General features: G+C 36.4%; 1 protein-coding gene across 1 annotated transcript; it reads right to left on the bottom strand.

Moving 5' to 3' along the window:
• Nucleotides 1-11,179: 11,179 nt before the first annotated feature.
• Nucleotides 11,180-13,253, bottom strand: LOC107689261 (probable tRNA N6-adenosine threonylcarbamoyltransferase). The gene is made up of 7 exons (XM_016487198.1): nucleotides 13,199-13,253; nucleotides 13,037-13,115; nucleotides 12,894-12,959; nucleotides 12,711-12,801; nucleotides 12,534-12,609; nucleotides 12,341-12,439; nucleotides 11,180-11,376 (listed from the first exon to the last, which is right to left on the bottom strand). Exons 1-7 carry the CDS (start codon nucleotides 13,207-13,209, stop codon nucleotides 11,337-11,339), a joined length of 462 nt encoding a protein of 153 aa, XP_016342684.1. The 5' UTR covers nucleotides 13,210-13,253; the 3' UTR covers nucleotides 11,180-11,336.
• Nucleotides 13,254-13,455: the final 202 nt, after the last annotated feature.

The following is a 13,455-nucleotide window of genomic DNA, read 5'->3' as shown; positions in this document are numbered from 1 at the left end:
ACACTGTTTAATGCAGGACATAAATGTATTTAACCTGCAGTTACAAATGCATTAATACTGTTTTTATATTTTAAACATAAAACGTTAAATACTGGTGTAATCAATAACGTAACACATTACTTTCCATAAAAAGTAACTAAGTAACGTAATTAGTTACTTTTTTTAATGGAGTAACGCAATATTGTAATGCATTACTTTTAAAAGTAACTTTCCCCAACACTGATTAATACTGTTTTGATATTTTAAACATAAAACGTTAAATACTGGTATTTGAAATTATTTAAAAAAATGAAAAGATACTTTAAATGTGAAATTAAAACCGCCAGTAGGTGGCAGCAAGTCACTGTTAATAAGTGAGTCATTGCGACTGAACCGAATCATTTAAACGGGTGATTCATTCAGGAACCAAACAATGTCATGTTGCTCAGCGAGGCAAATTGAAATTATATTTGTTGGCGAAATAGAGCAAAAATAGTCAATATTGTGTCTAAAACATAAGTGTCTTAATATTAAATTCTTGTTTATTGAACTGTTGTATAAAATCAATAATCACATTTCTCATGTTGCTTTTTGGTGGAAAAAATGTCAGACTTCGCGTGATACTGATTAACTATATGAAATTATATAAATATATACATTTCTGTATGGGATAATTTTCCCGCCAAATGTATTGCAGTCACGGATAAAAAATAACAAGCGTGAAAACAAAATTTAAAAACACAAGTAAAATTATATTGCACAAAATTAAAAAATGAAAGCAAAGTTTTCAGAATAGCAAACAATGGTCGCGGATCAAAAAATAAAAAGTGTAAATCAAAAATTTAATAACGCATTTAAACAAAGAATAAGCACGAATCAAAACTTTAAACACATTTAAAATCATATTGCACTAAACTGAAATATTAATGCAAAATTATCCGAATTGCACACAAAATCATGTTTTCCTTGGTTATATTTCTCTGTTTTTTGTGCTCTCAGACATTTTCTGCACATATATTTATTTTTTGTATGCTTATGCTGTTTTTCCCTTTGCTCTTTATTCCACGTTCTGCGCTTCTTCTTCCAAATGTTGCGGTTAGAGTTTCATGTAAATCAGGGAGGGCTAAAACATCATCATTCGTCCACTAGTCTGTCTGTGTATGTGTATCTGTGCGTGCATTAGGTCTCACCCCTTTATATCTTTGTTCTGCATTTGTGTCTGATTTTATTTGCCAAATTCTATACAAATGCCCTCTGTGGCAGTCATACCTGTGTGTGTGTGTGTGTGTGTGTGTGTGTGTGTGTGTGTGTGTGTGTGTGTGTGTGTGTGTGAGAGCATTTCTTTTCTACATTGCATTTGTGCTCTAGTACCAGGCCTTCATTTCGGTGTGAAAATTTTCAGATTTATGCCGGTTCTATTGATTTTTTTTGACAAAAATTTTCGCATTTCCCATTCATTTCAATGTGGGGTCATGTTGACCCCAAATACAAGATTTGTAAACATTTTTTTTTACATACCTTCAGAGCAACCGAATCAAGCCCAGTTTTTTTATGTGAATATAGATAGATAATGTAGAAAAGTCACAAAATCTTATTCCGCTGAGATGAAGGGTACCATTTTTGGAAAAGTTGATTGGGGTCATATTGACCCCAAGGACAGATTGAGGGTTAAATGCTAAGCCTATAACTCATTTAAAACGAAACTAAAAACTGAACCTCCTGCTGGGCTCACATACCTCTCATTTCCATGAGTGAATCGTTAGATGCGGTGTAACATTTGGTTGATAAACTATTAGCCTATTTATTTTGTAAAGAAGGCGTTGTACTTCTCTAGTATCTGAATATCTACTTAAACAACATCCTTCACAAATGCAATAAATTTGTTTGGAAAACACCACGGCATGGCGATGCTTGCGCTGACCAGCAAAACCTACATATTGTACAAAAGACAAGCTAAATTGAGTCACCAATACCTTTTGTATGTTTAGTTGTCTCATTTACTTTGATTATGAAGAGGCTGCGATGTAAAGTTTGCAATGCTAGAACTGATTATGTTGTGTGCACGCGGGAGGCGCCGGCGCGAACACTTGGGTTACTCACATCAGCGGAAAGAGTTGATATCCGTCAGATAGGAGCAAGGCATCATTCAAAACGATCTATTTTTTTATCTGTGTACCTTCAAAATAACAGTGAAACGTTGTACTTTTGTAAAATAAAGAAAACATACAAAATGCACTTGCCGTCTCTGTGAACCTCTTCCTGAAATGAAGAAAAACTCAGCGATACTGTCTAACGTTATACTTGTCACACAGAATGAGAAATATATTTATAGAAACCTTGAAGTGCCCGCTTTTACCCATTTACGTTTTGCTTATTTGACATTAAATGCATTATATAAGTCACTTTGGAATATAAATCATAGCACGTTCAGAAGATAAAAATGCAACATGTAGTCCGGAAAATACCGAATAGCAAAAATTTTTTGCGGGACACCCTGGCTTTGGGTCACGACATGGACCCCAGTTTGAAAACCACTGCTCTTACTCATATTATCCTCTCCTAACAGTAATAACCATAACAATACTTATTATCAGTCAGGTAAAGGCGAGCCAGGCACATCAGTCACTTCGCGAGGCCGGTGCATTTAGTGGCTGATCCCTTTCGTGATGTGACCGGAGGCGAATAAATACAGGTGAATATAACCGCGACAGGTCGCTAGGACGGCTCATTTAACGTTAACGGATCGCCAGGTAGGCGTACAGCAGTGACAGACAGACACATATAACGGTGTCCTGTAAGGAAAGATGTTTCCCAGCCGACAGTTGTCCATTTTCACCTGTTCAAGTGAACAACAGAACACTGAGCATCGGCAGTAATGAGGCACATTGGAGTGACGTCACCGCCCCTCTTCGACTGATTGGCTAGAGGAGCTGTCAATCTAGAACTAGTGGACCAATGATGATGTTTTAGCCCTCCCTGATTTACATGAAACTCTAACCACAACATTTGGAAGCGCAGAACGTGGAATAAAGAGCAAAGGGAAAAACAGCATAAGCATACAAAAAAAAAAAATATGTGCAGAAAATGTCTGAGAGCACAAAAAACAGAGAAATATGACCAAGGAAAACGTGATTTTGTGTGCAATTCGGATAATTTTGCATTAATATTTCGGTTTTGTGGAATATGATTTTAAATGTGTTTAAAGTTTTAATTCGTGCTTATTATTTTTTTTAATGCTTTATAAAATTTTTGATTTACACTTATTTTTTTATCCGTGACCATTGTTTGCTATTCTGAAAACTTTGCTTTCATTTTAAAATTTTGTGCAATATAATTTTACTTGCGTTTTTAAATTTTGGTTTCAGGCTTGTTCTTTTTTTTTATCCGCGACTGCAATACATTTGGCGGGAAAATTATCCCATATTTCTGCCACCATATGTTGCATTTTGTGATCATTCTAAATGCATTTTAATAAATTGAATCATGCAGTGAAAGAACCTGGACTGGTCTAACCTACTAGACTTCTTATTGCCTTAGCTAAACTTTAGCTAACTTGGTAGCTCTCATGAGTCATGGATAGGATAATTAGCTGTAAATTCGAGGCACAGGTAGCTTAGTCTGTTGTTCATCACCACTCACCTCCACATCAAGACAAACACAACTGGAAAGGGAAGGAGGGCTTCACTTCTGCAGCTCTCTGCATGTCTGTGACGTGATGTGCAGCTGATCAAATGTGCGCTAAACTGCTGTGGCGCAGAGGCGCGGAGGGAGAAAGGCATCGGAACTCGACACTCGACAGTCTCAACATTTCCTGACCGGGACAGCTGTGCGCAAACAGAAACACACACACACGCACACATATATTCATTTATTTAAAAAAAAAAAACTTTCTCTCGAGGAAGAAAAAGGGCAGGTGCTCAAGCCCCTTTGATGTCTATGTGTGCACGTGCCTGATGAAAGTCATTGGTAACTAAAACAGCTTTGTTATCAACAGTCTTCAAAATACCTTATTTTATGTTCTATAAAAGAAAGGTTTGAAACAACACGAGGGTGAATAAATTATGACATAATTTAACGTTTTGGGGTGAACTATCCCTTTAATGTTTGTATTTTTATTTATTTATTTTTTTTTTATGAAATGATACTCTAAATAAGAAACTAAATCTGCCAGCAGATGGTGGTACATGTCTTCATTCGATTCGTTCAAACGGCTGATTCATTCAGTAATAAAGTAAACGGCTCTCTTTATGAATGGGCCTTTGAATCATTGATTCACACGATTTGTTCAAAACGCGGATTCATAAACACCGCTGTGTTGTTCACAGACGCACAATTCTGCTGTGGCTTTAAAGCTAATATGTTCTCTACACATAATATCGTGTTTAAGATATAACAATTTAAACATCTTATTTACTGAACTGTTATGTAAAATCATATTCACAAAAAAATCAGCATGATTTTCTCATCTGATATTGCTCTTGCTGCTCGTGTGATATCGCTTATTGTGTGATATAAATACAATGTGAGACAAAAATACATACAGGGGCATTTTTGCACCAATATCTTGAATTTTAGGGCATAACTGCATTTATGGAGTTGTTGCCCTGCATCATATTTGTCAACAGTCAACTGTATGAACTGTAAGATGATGTAGGGGTTGGGGCCAGTGCGTTAACTGTGTTAAAATATTTTAATTGCATTATTTTTTCATAACTAATTAATTAACGTGTGTGTATATATATATATATATATATATATCAAATGAAAGCTCTTGATGAACTATTTCTACTACCAAAAGGACACACAAGGACACACATGAATTCGTAATAATTTTGGAGTTATACATTAGAAACCAAAAGACTTAACACTGGACATACTAAGCCAGTTGGTGCCAAAAGTTACGCCCCTTTGGCACTGAGAAATATACTGTGGTAAAGCCTGTGGATAGCACTTGAGTCAAAATGGCTGACACCACATGTAAGCCAGGTAGGTCAACCATGAGAAGAAAACATATTTTTACTGCTGAAGATGTATTATTAATCTTATTTTGTGACAAAGAGCTGGATGATGTGCTATTTAGGAAGGCTATAGCAAATGCAATGCTTCCTTCTTTTCTGAGAAGATCAATTATATCAGAAAGGCTATTAGCACATCCTCAAGTTATGCAGAGGTCAGACAGATGCGACTGCAATTTCAAAAATAAGTTACTATGTCTGTTTTTGAAGAAATTGGTAGCAAAATTTTGGAAGAAATAGTACAGCACCTTAAATCATCAACCTGCTATCTTGACACACTTCCCACATCTTTTTTTCAAAAGTGTGCTTAACTGTTTAGAAGCAGATCTCTTAGAAGTGGTGAACGCCTCACTTCTTTCTGGGACTTTTCCAAACTCCCTGAAAACTGCAGTAGTTAAGCCCCTTCTGAAAAAGAGCAATCTTGATAACACCATATTGAGCAACTATAGACTAATATCAAATCTTCCTTTTATAGGCAAGATTATTGAAAAGGTAGTTTTTAATCAGCTGAACGACTACTTAAACTCAAATGGATACCTGGACAATTTTCAATCTGGTTTCCGACTGCATCACAGCACAGAGACAGCACTCATTAAGATAATGGCAAAATATCAGTGCTGGTACTACTAGATCTCAGTGCTGCTTTTGACACTGTCAATCATAACATACTTCTAGGGCTTTCTGGCATGGTTCTCAGTTGGTTCAGGTCATACTTAGAAGGTAGAGGTTATTATGTGAGTATAGGAGAGCATAAATCTAAGTAGACGTCCATGACATGCAGAGTCACACAAGGCTCAATTCTAGCACCGCTCGTTTAGCCTGTATATGCTCCCACTAAGTCAAATAATGAGAAAGAACCAAATTGCCTATCACAGCTATGCTGATGATACCCAGATTTGCCTAGCCTTATCGCCAAATGACTACAGCCCCATTGACTCCCTCTGCCAATGCATTGTTGAAATTAACAGTTGGATGTGCCAGAACTTTCTTCAGTTAAACAAGGAGAAAACTTAAGAAATTGCATTTGGAAACAAAGATGAAGTTCTCAAGGTAAATGCATACCTTTTCAATTCAATTCAATTCAATTCAATTCAAGATTATTTGTATAGTGCTTTTCACGATACAAATTGTTGCAAAGCAACTTTACAGCAAATTAAGTTTCTACAATATTTAGTAGTAGCTTATCAGTGGTGACTGTCAGTTAATGTACATTTGGCAGAAATGTACGGAAAAATCAATTAAAGACATAATCAAACAGACGATGAACACTATTAACAGCAATTATTATATGATGCAATCAAACGTATAGCAAAATTTGGTAGTTCTGTATTGTGTTTCATGGTTTGTATCATCTGAGGTCCTCTGAGGGGTTGGCATCATCTCTTCTCAGGTGATGCCAACCCCTCAGAGGATCTCAGATGATACCTTGACTCTAGGGGTCAAACAACTAAAAATCAAGTCAAGAATCTTGGTGTGATTCTGGAGACATACCTTAGTTTCAGTAGTCATGTCAAAGCAGTAACTAAATCAGCATACTATCATCTCAAAAGCATTGCAAGAATTATGTCTGTAGGGGTCAAACAACTAAAAATCAAGTCAAGAATCTTGGTGTGATTCTGGAGACAGACCTTAGTTTCAGTAGTCATGTCAAAGCAGTAACTAAATCAGCATACTATCATCTCAAAAGCATTGCAAGAATTAGATGTTTTGTATCCTGTCAAGACTTGGAGAAACTTGTTCATGCCTTTATCACCAGCAGGGTGGACTAGTGTAATGGTCTCCTCACCGGCCTTTCCAAGAAGACCATTAGACAGTTGCAGCTCATCCAGAACGCTGCTGCCAGCATTCTGACTAGAACCAGACAATCTGAGCATATCACATCAGTCCTCAGGTCCTTCCACTGGCTTCCACTTACTTTTAGGATTGATTTTAAAGTACTTTTACTAATGTATAAATCACTCAATGGCCTAGGACCTAAATACATTGTAGATATGCTCACTGAATATAAACCTAACAGACCACTCAGATCATTAGGATCATGTCAGTTAGAAACACCAAGGGTTCACTCAAAACAAGGGGAGTCCGCTTTTAGCTATTATGTCACCCTCAGTTGGAATCAGCTTCCAGAAGAGATCAGATGTGCTAAAACATTAGTCACATTTAAATCCAGATTCAAAACTCATCTGTTTAACTGTGCATTTACTGAATGAGCACTGTGCTACGTCCGAACTGATTGCACTGTATTCTATGTATAATAGTATTTTCTATTCTTAACTGTATTAATTAATTTTAAATCCATTTTTAAATCATTTTAAAAGTTTAAACAGAAGGTTAAAGTAACTGCTGTGAAAGAGGTAAAGAGAATGGACAAAGAAAGACAAGTTTGTTGGTTGATCAGTTGAAAGTAGGACTATTCTTTGACCATTGTTTGGTTTATGATGGTCAAAGTAAGTAGGGCGTGAAGTAGTGGAATAGTTAGGTATTTTGGAAGGATTTTCCACTTAGTGGGGAAGAGGTTGAACAAAGCTTGAGAATGTTTGTTTGTGTTAAGAGCACATCACTAAGAGTAGGTTTTTAAATTCCTTGTTTTTATTGTTGTGATTATTTTTTTAATGATTATTTTACTTACTTTTATGTAAAGCACTTTGAATTGCCATTGTGTATGAAATGTGGTATATAAATAAACTTGCCTTGCCTTGATGAAGGAGAAAATGAAATATCCAGAATTCACTGTCAGTGAGATGTAGCTAGCTAGCAGGTAGTAACCATTAACTTAGTGGGGAAGAGCTTGAACAAAGCTTGAGAATGTTTGTTTGTGTTAAGAGCATATCACTAAGAGTAGGTTTTTAAATTCCTTGTTTTTATTGTTGTGATTATTTTTTTAATGATTATTAAAGGAGAAAATGAAATATCCAGAATTAATTTTCAGTGAGGTGTAGCTAGCTAGCAGGTAGTAACCATTAACTAGGGTGACCATACGTGCCATTTTCCCAGGACGTGTCCTGGCCAGGATTTCTATATTGCCTAAAATATCTAGGTTTTGGCTTTGCTTGCGTGTGCAGGCCGATCGGTGTATGACATCAAAATACCATACAGACGGTTCCTTATGCTTTCAAAATGCTCTCGAGGTATTTTGATGTCATACACCGATTGGTCTGCACACGCAAACAAAGCCAAAACCTAGATATTTTAGGCAATATAGAAATCCTGGCCAGGACGCGTCCTGGGAAAATGGCACGTATGGTCACCCTACATTAACTTACATTCTGATGGTATGTCCCTAGTGAAAAATGTAAATACTAATATGTATTTGAAATGCATTTATTTAATGCTAAGTATTCTACAAATACATTTACATATTTATGTGCTTAATAAGAATACCTTGCAATTGTACTTTTAGGCCCGGTTTCACAGACGGGGCTTAGCTTAAACCAGGACTAGGCCTTAGTTAAATTAATATATTTAAGCAGCTTTTATAAAAATACCTTAGAAGAAAACATTACAGATCTTGAGACAGAACAATGGAACTGACATATTTTAAGTTATGTCAGAGCAAGATATTTTCAGTTGAGACAGCTCAAACATGCATTTTAGTCTGGGACTAGCCTTAAGCCATGTCTGTGAAACCGGGGTTTAGTATACTAATCTGGTATACTTAAAGTCTGCTGAATTGGAACAATTATACATTTTGTGCTTAATGCACATTAATTGTGTGGAAGTAGAGCTGAATTCCAACTAAAGATATACTGAAGTAAATTTGATTGTGCTAAAGTGGAACTATTGCAAGTATACTGCCTATAGCGACAGCCTATAGCCACTGAGAGGCTAAGCAGAAGGAAATAAATCCATGACGCGTTCCTACCATTGCAGTCCTTTTGTATATTTATTAACACAATGTAACAAACAACTGCATGATTAAAAAACAACTTAGAACGGTCTAGAATGGTCAACAGAAAGTGAGCGTTCCCGCTACTCACTAGTGATATTAGGTTCTTGAACGAATCGTTCTTTTGAGCCGGTTCTCAGGAAGTAAAAAATCGAACTGAATCGAACTTTAGTTCCGGGTTGATGATGCAGGACGCACAGCCGGAGTAGCACGTCCAATTCAAAAAGAACCAAATGAGCCGGTTCAACCAACTGTCGAAGTTTGCCGAGGATTACAGAGGACTCAACAAGAACCGAATTAGCCGTGGCGAAGTTTGCCGAGGATTACCGAAGATTCTGATGAGTGAGTTGACGAACTGGCGCGTACTGGAAATATGCTTGTTTATTATGACTGTTATTAATTTAAGTCAAGTCAAGTCACCTTTATTTAGATAGCGCTTTTAACAATACAGATTGTGTCAAAGCAACTGAACAGCATTAATTAGGAAAATAGTGTGTCAATAATGCAAAATGACAATAGTAAACACTAATTTTTCAGTTAAAGACAGTTCATCATTGAATTCAGTGATGTCATCATCCAGCTCAGTTCAGTTTAAATAGTATCTTTGCAATCATTTGCAATCAAGTCAACGATATCGCTGGAAATGAAGTGTCCCCAACTAAGCAAGCCAGAGGCGACAGCGGCAAGGAACCAAAACTCCATCGGTAATGGTTTTATTTTGCATCTCACAACAAAATCGCCTCACTTATTCTGTAATGATTAATTCTTTCCAAATATTCAAGTCATCTGGTGAACTTTCCTGTATTTTTTCATATTGTCTACTAAACTAAATATCAGTGTTGGTTTTCTTCCAATATCATGTAGCCCTAATATCCATAAAACGAGCAGAATTACTATTTTTAGACCATTTTAACTATTTTAACAGGCTTGCTTTGTTTTTCAGACCCTGCAAAGATTGTATGGTACAAGAACGCCCTGGAGTCGCCCGCCTAGCACACAAACACACACAAGACACACACACACACACACCCCGCACTCAGGTTCTTATCCCCTCAACATTTCTACCGAGACACTTTGGACTTGTTCCCCTATGAAGATAGATGTCTTGGACTTCTCGGTTGCCTTACAACAGAGTCTGCCTCAGGCGCAGAGTCCCTCTGCATACCTCTGCCATTTTAATGGTGGAGAATCGTCTCTTTTAAAGAAAAAAAAAACTGCAATTTTATTTGTGAACTGCAGTTTTACAGTTAAAAAAATCTCTTTTATTCCTCCCTTGTTCCTACATGTGTGCGAGTGGTTAAGTCAAGCACTTTCTGACCTGTAGTTGAACACGTCATACCTTTCTCTAAATACTGAGCTCGTTTTTAGAACCAAATCCAGAATGTCTTCATCAGTCTTCCCTCCTGTGATCATCCCTTTCATGCCACATAAATTGTTCTCATGAAGTTTACAGAGGTGCCATTGGCACGTTATGGCAGCACCTTCAAATGTCTATTGGTCTTAATGCTGTTTTTTAATATATATATTTCACCCAGATTCAATGTCGGTCATAAATCCTAATAGGAATTTGTTGCTGTGTATGACCTAATTTTTTTTTTTTTTCGGAAACATACAAATAATTTACACTGGAAGATTTTCAGAGATTTAATCAAACAGTGTTGCATAATAAAAATGAACCAACTTGTTAAAATATTTCATGGTCTCTTGGTTTTTGTATAAATCTATAGAAAATAAAAATGTGAATATTTAGTATTTCAGTAATCGATCTTTCATCCATTTTCCAAATCACTTTTTCTATGTAGAGTCCGGGTGTTTCAGTTACATACCTAAAAATCTGTTGTCTTGAATAATCTTTCTGATTTACCACCTGTACTTAATTTCAAAGCATTACATCACTTGCTCATCAATGGATCCTCTGCAGTGAATGGGTGCCGTCAGAGTCCAAATAGTTGATAAAAACATCACAAGTAATCCACACCACTCCAGTCCATCAATTAACATCAGTCAAGATTTTTTATCAGCTGTTTGGTCTCTCATTCTGACGGCACCCATTCACTGCAGAGGATCCACTGATGAGCAAGTGATGTAATGCTACATTTCTACAAATCTGTTCCCACAAAGAAACAAACTCATCTACATCCTGGACAGCCTGAGGGTAAGTATGTTGTTTTTAGCAAATTTTAATTTTTGGATGAACTGTTCCTTTAGTGATGCATAATGTGATTGTGAGTTTAATACTGCTTTTATTCAGCACTTCACCACATAATAAGTAATCAAATGATTTGAGGCTTTAGGTCAATAGGTATTTTTTATTCAGTGTTTTTACAAAAATATTAGACAATTCTGCCTTTAACTGGGATATGAAACTGAATATTTCATGAGGCTGTATAATGTGATCAAGGAGTACAACTTGACATTTAGTGCCACTGAAATTCCTTAATAACCAAATCCAAACATCAGTCCCGCCATGTGACCTCCACTTCATCTGTTCTGTACCTGAAAAACACAATAGACCATTAATGAAGGATCATGTCACAGCTAAACAAGAAAAACAACTCTTATCTCGGGTCTATATTTAATCACGGCATGCAATAAAAAAATCAGCAGGCTAATGATAAAATAGCATTGTTAACTGAAAGGAATGTGCACAAAGCAAAGTGTTTTATTAAAGGAATAGATCATCTCAAAATGAAAGCAGCCCAAAATCGTCCGAAATAATATTTAGGAGGATTTTGATGTGAGAGGACAACAGGGGATGGACTTTTTCACTGGAGGAAACATTATTATTTATTATGGACTACAGAAGTGACAGTTTAAAGTTAAAATGCCTTAATGATGGATTTGTTTCTTACATATACACAACTTTTCTCTTCCCGAGATGTTAACTGATGGACTGGAGTAGTGTGGATTACTTGTGGATTATTGTGATGTTTTTATCAGCTGTTTGAATCAGAATCAGAATTAGATTTATTCGCCAAGTGTGTGCAAACACACAAGGAATTTGTTGTTTTTTTAGGAGCTCTTACTTACATACATACATACATACAGTACATGACATTAGAACAGAAAGAACAATTAAATAAGACTAAAGAAAAAAACAAAACATTATAATAATAATAATGTGGTAAAATCTGGAACAGAAGATTTATGTACAGATTTGTGCATTATTTAATGTACAGTTGTATAAATAAAAATATGCATATCTATTTACATAATTTCAATTGCTAGAAATGGATAAATGAATTACAGAAAACAGGTTATCATTTCTGTGTTAGCTGTTTATGATGGAGATGGCATGGGGAAAAACTGTTTTTATGCTTAGATGTTCTAGTGCACAGAGATCTCTCATTCTGACGGCACCCATTCACTGCAGAGGATCCATTCTTGGGCAAGTGATGTAATGCTAAATTTCTCCAAATCTGTTCCAATGTTTCTGATGGCTATTTGTTAAGTTGCTTACCTTTGTGTAATCCAGGAGTCTGAAAGCTCTGTGACGTGACCCGAGCGGAACATTTCCCATCCGGCCTGTGCGATCATTGCTCCATTGTCTATACAAAATCTACGATTTAACATGAAGAGATTAAAAACCACTGACACTGAATGTCGTGAGTTCTTTCAGCAGTGACCAACGAAAAGCCGGCCATGTTTATTACCTCTCATCTGTGGCAAAAAGTCGAGCACTTCTCTCCTTACACATGACCCCCATCATCTCCTGCAGTCGCAGGTTACCTGCAAAAAAGCGCATGCTTAGATGCTGACAAAACTGCAATACAGAGACCCAGTCTTTTCTATGAGACGAATGTAAAACAAATGAGCATAAAAACACTTACAGCCGACTCCACCGACGATCAGAACCTCCTGAGAGCCACAGTGAGCCATGGCTCTTTCTGTGATCTCCACCAGCATAGCGAACACAGTCTCCTGTCAATCACGTGTTATTTTTAGTCACTTTTCACAATCACAAATTAATGTTTCTTATTGGAAGCATAGTAAGCACAGGTTCAAGTACATACTTGTAGGGAGAAACACAAATCCTCAGGCATACATTGACCTGTACTCAACAGTTTGTGAGCAGCATCCTGCATGTGAACATAATTATTGAAATTTAAAGAAGTGTAAACAGAATTTAAAGACATCTCCCAGTCATTCATCTCACCTCTATATAGGACAAAATCCCAGAAAATGACACATCCATACCCTTCACTGTATATGGCAGATCTATATACTTGGTGCCCCTGAAGAATGAATGTGCATATTAACATCTATCAAACAAATGCTTTTACACAAATTAGGTATGTTAAAGTACATGGAAACTCACTTCTTTGCCATCTGTTCAATGTTGTAACCAGGACTGGGATCATTTGATATCTGTGAATGCAGGTGAAAATTGTAATCTTAAATTTACATACATTTTAGACAAATCATAGGTATATTTTCCAATCCTCCACAGAAAAAATACAGAAACATACCAAATAAACATAAGGCTCTATAAATTAGTGATGTTGGGTTCTTGAACGAATCGTTCTTTTGAGCTGGTTCACAAAACGAACTGAATCGAACTTTAGTTCCGGGTTG

The sequence above is a fragment of the Sinocyclocheilus anshuiensis genome, unplaced genomic scaffold, assembly GCF_001515605.1.
Source record: "Sinocyclocheilus anshuiensis isolate Anshui unplaced genomic scaffold, SAMN03320099.WGS_v1.1 scaffold1323, whole genome shotgun sequence".
NCBI classification, from domain to species: domain Eukaryota; kingdom Metazoa; phylum Chordata; class Actinopteri; order Cypriniformes; family Cyprinidae; genus Sinocyclocheilus; species Sinocyclocheilus anshuiensis.
This window is presented reverse-complemented; position numbering and strand designations above follow the sequence as displayed.

What these genes read in the sequence shown, in the direction of transcription:
- LOC107689261 (XM_016487198.1), bottom strand. An exon ending in GGATTTTGTCCTATATAGAG is followed by an intron (nt 12,960 to 13,036) that starts GTGAGATGAATG and finishes GTTCACATGCAG; the next exon opens with GATGCTGCTCACAAACTGTT. An exon ending in CTTTTTGCCACAGATGAGAG is followed by an intron (nt 12,440 to 12,533) that starts GTAATAAACATG and finishes GTTAAATCGTAG; the next exon opens with ATTTTGTATAGACAATGGAG.